The 6,000-nt window shown below is 36.0% G+C and overlaps 1 protein-coding gene across 1 annotated transcript; it reads left to right on the top strand.

Annotated features, from left to right (window-relative positions):
- Positions 1–4,194: 4,194 nt before the first annotated feature.
- Positions 4,195–5,125, top strand: LOC110455952 (sodium/potassium/calcium exchanger 1-like). The gene is made up of 2 exons (XM_021506423.1): positions 4,195–4,537; positions 4,644–5,125. Exons 1-2 carry the CDS (start codon positions 4,195–4,197, stop codon positions 5,123–5,125), a joined length of 825 nt encoding a protein of 274 aa, XP_021362098.1.
- Positions 5,126–6,000: the final 875 nt, after the last annotated feature.

Raw genomic sequence — 6,000 nt, forward strand, 5'->3', positions numbered from 1 at the left:
GAGGAAAAATGGCAAACACTGAAAAAAGACGGCAAAAGCCCCGATGAAATATGGAAGGAAATGGGTCGGGAGAGGTGGAAGATGAGTAGGTGGAGCCACCATCACCACCACGATCGCCGGAGCTGGCGCTGTTCCGAATGGAAAGAGAACTTTACCACCAGGACACGTGAGCGCGATGAAAGTGACATCTACCAGCAATTTGATTTCTGAAGCGAAAACATAAATTGAATTGAATTATTAAACGGACAGAATGGTTCACGCGGTCTCAGTCTTTACATGACAGGTGCTTCAGATGGAAATGTACATTGTTAAAATATCCCCGGAACATTTGTGAAACATTTGTGAATATGTGTTGTTTACTTAATGTGTATGAAATAGGTGTTGTTAGAATATGTCACGGATTGTCAAGTAATTCGTTCAAACCAGGTTTGTACAATATATGTTGATTGTCAGGCTTCATATTTACGTACATGATCAGATACAGCAGTTAACTTTACTTACAGTATTTATTTTAGTTTGTTTTTGTATTTTTACCTTTGAATAAATATATTTTTGTTGATGGCAAGAATTTGATGTTGTTGATGTGAATGAGTAAACGTAACAAATATAGTCTCGTCGCCGTCAAAATATTAAAAAGATATTAATATATTGAAGGGGGAGGGGTCTGTAAAGTGTAATAAAAAAATCTACAACGCTAAAATATGTTCACTGTATCAATGAAGTTTTGTAAAAGCACGCCTTCACAATCTATGTAAGTTTTGTAAGTTTTGTAAAAGCACGTCTTCACAATCTATGTAAGTTTTGTAAAAGCACGCCTTCACAATCTATGTAAGTTTTGAAATAACACACAAAACATGGAGTACGCTCTATGTATACTGTCACCATGGGACCTATATGATATTGGCGTTATACAGAGGTTTGGCGATATATTGCTGGACATTCTAATACAAATTTCAATTGTTGATAATTGTTAACAGTCACCAGTGTTAATCAGGCACTGGAATCATGAAAATAATGTCAAATAATACTGTACAGCTTTCCGCTGTTATATTAAAGTGTAATTATACACAATACAAGAATTGTAAATATGTCCTTTTTCACTGAATTTGGACTAGTAAATTAAAATTCGCATTTAAGTCTTTAACTGCTTCACGATCCAAGACAAGGCCAGTTTTGGTGAATCAATGAGCGCTTTAGATAGGATTTGCATAGTAGATGGTTTAGCCTTGCTACATGGACGAGTGACTTTCTTTTGTAACATAAATCCCTTAGAATCAAGAAAGATATTTATATATACATATAGGAATGAACATATTGCGTGGAATTACTTGATGACGCATTCTAAAGATAACATGAATGTTTCAAGTTTTATTCGAACTTTAGGCCATTGGTCCATCAGTATACAATACATATTATACACAAATCATGGGCAATGTACAGAGAATTGAAGACAATCATATTCCAATATAATACCCTTAATTTGTTTGCCTCATAGATGAATTTTCCTAGTATACACAATTCTTTAATATTATGGACACTCAATAACTGAACGACTTTAAACACAGATGATTTTTTTCAATAATAGCTTTTGATAAAACGTGATCTGAGATTTTGGAATTTAGAACAGACTAATAAAAAATGAAATTCGTCCTCTACTTCAGAGGGGGAGTTACACTGTTTACAATATCTACGTTCTCTAGGTATATTAGTATACCTTCCAACTTCTACAGCCAAAGAATGTGCAGATGTACGGATTCGAGTTAAACAAATGCGATATTTCATTGGTATATATTTTGTGAGGTAAAATTGTAATGATTCTCTAAAATCTATAATATTTTTATACTTTTGGAGAGTTTTCCACTGAGGCCCTTAGGGATTGTATGCCTTGATAAAAAAAATCTTTGTTTTAACATTGGTAATAACAAATTTTGCTGAGAAATACATGGATTTAACCAAACATCACTAAGACCTAGATTATTTAATTCATCTCTTACTGCTTTAGCCCATTTTTACTAGAACATTGTAAACAATAGGAAGTGAATATGATACAATTTTAAGATTTTAAGATCTTAAAGCAATATTTCATCATTCTAATTTTTCTCATCCAAACTAGAGGTAATCGTCCCAGATCCAGATATACCATGTTGTTATTTCTTCACGTTTAGTAATTTCTTACAAAAATGTAAATGTACATGTTTGATCTCTGGAACTTTGTGCATACACCAAATTTAACTTGCATAATAAAGACACTGCTTACATATGTATCGAAAAGGTGTAGCATAGATTTTACATTTAAGTTTAATGATGAACACTTTGAAGATAAGGCAACCATAGCTTTTCGACCTTGGATAGCTTATTGATTTTGGATAGAAGTGAATTTATTATTGTAATTTAGAATAACACCTAGGTAAGGAAATTGATCCACACATTCGACTTTACTTCCTTTGTAATACTATTTTTCATCATTATGTAATGTTCCACCTAAAAACTACAATTCTTTTTTCCGCATTTACAGTTAAATTCCATTTTGTAGAGTATTTAAAAGGGCTATAGAGAAGAGTCTGCAGGCCTTGTAGAGATTCCGAAAATATAACCAAATCATCTGCGTACATTAACAGAAACAAACTTAACTCACAGAAGTCGTAATATGTTGCACCGTTTTCAAAATAGGACATTTCAAAATCATTGATAAAAAGTGAAAACAGTAATGGACATTGTTTTCAAAAAAGTTAGAGCATTTCCCATTAATTTAAACACAGGTCTTGACTGATTTATAAAGCGACTAAATAACAGACAACATTTTCCCTCAAATACCATGCATAGTCAACTTGCGCCATAAGCTTAACCTGTCGACAAAATCAAACGCTTTGCGAAAATCTACAAAACGACAATACAATCTTTTCCTAGATGACAATGATTTTGTTATAACAGTATGTAATGCAAATATAGCATATATCGTACTCACTTCCGTCTGTTAAAATATCATATTTTGTACAAACATCTAAAATACGTTTATTAAGTATAGAAGTAAAAAGTTTACTAAGACAGCTTATTAAACTGATGCCTCGAAAGTTATTAGAGTCATTACGTGTACCTTTTTTTATGAACAGAAATAATAGTAGCAGATGACCAATTTGCAGGAAAACACTCGGCTTCTAAAATATTGTTAAACAACATACACAAATTGGCAAGGAGTAATTCTTCACAGTTAATAAAGCATTCATTTAACAAACCATCCAGTCCATGCGCTTGGCGCATTTCAAATTTCGAATAGCAGGTCTTACTTCATGGAAAAGGATCGGTGCTCATCATACACAATATCTTTATCAATGAAAATGTTGTCCTGTTGAATTGAGTCATCATCGTTTTGTACATTTGACACATTTTTAAAATGAACATATAGTTGCTCGCCTGTCAATAATGGCGACTTACCTTTTTTCTTAGCAAACTTTCTGTAAAAATACCTAGGATTGTGTTTCCTCATATGTTCCAGCATGTCACCTGCCGTACTTAAGTATTGCCTCTTAGACTTTGCTTCCATTTTTTATATTCCTTTTTCTTACTAATAAAAACAGCATGAATAGTATGATTTTTGTTACTATTAAAACTATGCAGTGCATCCAAATACTGTTTACGCAATTTTTTGTACATGATCATTAAACCAGGGTTTATTATCTCTACTGGCAACAGTAACATTTACATTAACAGGGGGCGTGGCTTTGGTCATACGAATATCGGGTGGTTTCTTTAGAAAGAAGGGTTCCATAATACCTTGCAACCTTGAATGAAAGCATTTCTGCATAATAGCATAAAAAAAATGAAATAAACAAAAACTCGCTAAGAGATGCCCTTATACATATTACAGGTAGATGTATACAGTTACTATATCCTCTTATCACCAAGCAACAGTAAAGGTGAAGATCGCTCGTTTAGAACGGGAAATATTGTCTAATTATAAAGAGTGTTTGTGCTTTACAAAGTATATAGGAGTACAGACAAGACAAGGTTGTGTTCCCTATAATTATGCATTGCACCTGAGTTAAAATCTGTTCCTACCTGAGCTTTGTGTAAACAGCAGTACTACGATTACGTATTGACCTAATTTCCTAATCACATTATATAAAGTTTTGGCTCTATTCGTTCGTGGTAACGTGGATATTTACTGTCTATATACAAAAAATACAGCAAGTAAATATGGCGGACGTGACAGATAAGGAGGCTACACGCTCCGAGAGCAATATGGAGGATTCAAGAGGGGAAGACAGAGAAACAAACAGAGAGAACAGAGAAGAAAATGGCGATACTGAACATGGACGAGTGTTAGGTAAAGAAGGTCCTGATGAAGATGGTGGTGACAGATATCAGACTGAACAACATTCCACAGAATGGCGGGGCGCCATGGAGACAGGTGTATCACCGTTTGAGTTTATGAATAAATTCATGGAGAGGATAGAAGGAATGGACGAAAAAGATTTACAAAAACTTTACAGAGATCGAGAAGAAATGAGGAAGAAATGGCAGGAGGCACGGGATGAAGGTAGTGTTGACGAATTCTGGAAAAATTGGGCGGAAGATGGAGGTTCACGGCCTCATTTTAACTATGGTTTTGGACCACCACCGGAAGTAATGCAAAAATGGATAAGGTTACAACAGGAAGGGAAAAGTCGGCGTGAAATATTCCGTGAAATGGTTGGAGAAAGAATGCGTCATGGTGAGAGATTCAGTGAACATGGAAGGGTCAAAGAAAGATGGAGAGCTAGGGACGGTGATGAAATCCGGGGAGGACAGGACGATGGAAGCTGGGGAGGTCGAGCAGATGGAAGCCGGGGAGGTCGAGGCGAAGAAGGAAGGGGAGGTCAAGGCGAAGGAGGACGAGGAGGTCGGGGTGAAGGAGTATGGGAAGGTCGAGGCGAAGGAGGACGGGAAGGTCAAGGCGAAGGGGGATGGGGAGGTCGAGGCGAAGGAGGATTTGGCGGTCGAGGCGAAGGAGGATGGGGAGGTCGAGGCGAAAGAGGATGGGGATGTCGAGACGAAGGAGGATTTGGAGGTCGAGGCGAAGGAGGATGGAGAGGGAGGGGTAGAGGATGGCGAGGACGAGGATGGAATATGCTCAACTATGGCGTAGACCCCGACAGGAGTTATTTGTTCGAACAGTTCAACTTTTAGAAAAAGGTGGGGGGTTTTGGAACATAAATTTCTTTGTACAATTTCATAATCTCATTTCATCCATGCATTTATGACACTTAGTTTCGGAACAGCGAAAGATATTTTTAAATAATTCCGTTCATTGTGCGAAGACGAAATCATATTGTGGGATTATCATTCACCGTAATCGCATTTGTGGAGTGTCAGTGCTCGTGCACTAGAAATTAACGAAGTCGGTAGTTGACAATATCGGAGATACTGGACAGTGGTGATTGTGGGACTTTCACTTATACGTGTTTTCAAGAACATATCAGAAATGTTGCATTGAAAATGTCAGAAATTATGATGGTTTTTTTAATACTACATTTGAAAACCACTTTGTCATTTTATTTATGTTTTAACCACATGTTTCACGAAATATAGGTCACCACGCTAGTGCATCTATGACACCGCTATATTAATGTTTCGTGTAAGCGAGGTGGGATATACGTTACGTAGATGAACAGTAAAGTTAATGCCATACAACGATATAATTTTTATAAATACTAATGATTCTTGTAGGACATTTGAAGTGTCAATTTTGTATTTTTTCAAATTTGATATGAACACGCAATTCAGTCTAACAGGCTAAGAAAACCGTTATGTGTAATCTAGCGATATACTTCAGTGACCTTGTTAATATGAAACGCTTGCCTTCCAGTTAGATGTAATTCCAGATTATATATACCTTCTTGCGGTAAATTCTGTTCATATATCCGAATAAGTCATTTCGGATATTTCTTTTTTCAAAAACAAAAAAAAGTGCACATTAATGAGATTCATGTACATTACTCTGTAGTCGGTACCACTCCTCCT

The sequence above is a fragment of the Mizuhopecten yessoensis genome, unplaced genomic scaffold (genome assembly GCF_002113885.1).
Source record: "Mizuhopecten yessoensis strain PY_sf001 unplaced genomic scaffold, ASM211388v2 scaffold8447, whole genome shotgun sequence".
Classification (NCBI taxonomy): Eukaryota; Metazoa; Mollusca; class Bivalvia; order Pectinida; family Pectinidae; genus Mizuhopecten; species Mizuhopecten yessoensis.

Excerpts from the sequence above, each read along its gene's own strand:
- LOC110455952 (XM_021506423.1), top strand. The coding sequence starts at position 4,195 with ATGGCGGACGTGACAGATAAGGAGGCTACACGCTCCGAGAGCAATATG. Across the intron at positions 4,538-4,643 it reads GCAGGAGGCACGGGATGAAG|GTTACAACAGGAAGGGAAAA; the intron begins GTAGTGTTGACG and ends AAAATGGATAAG.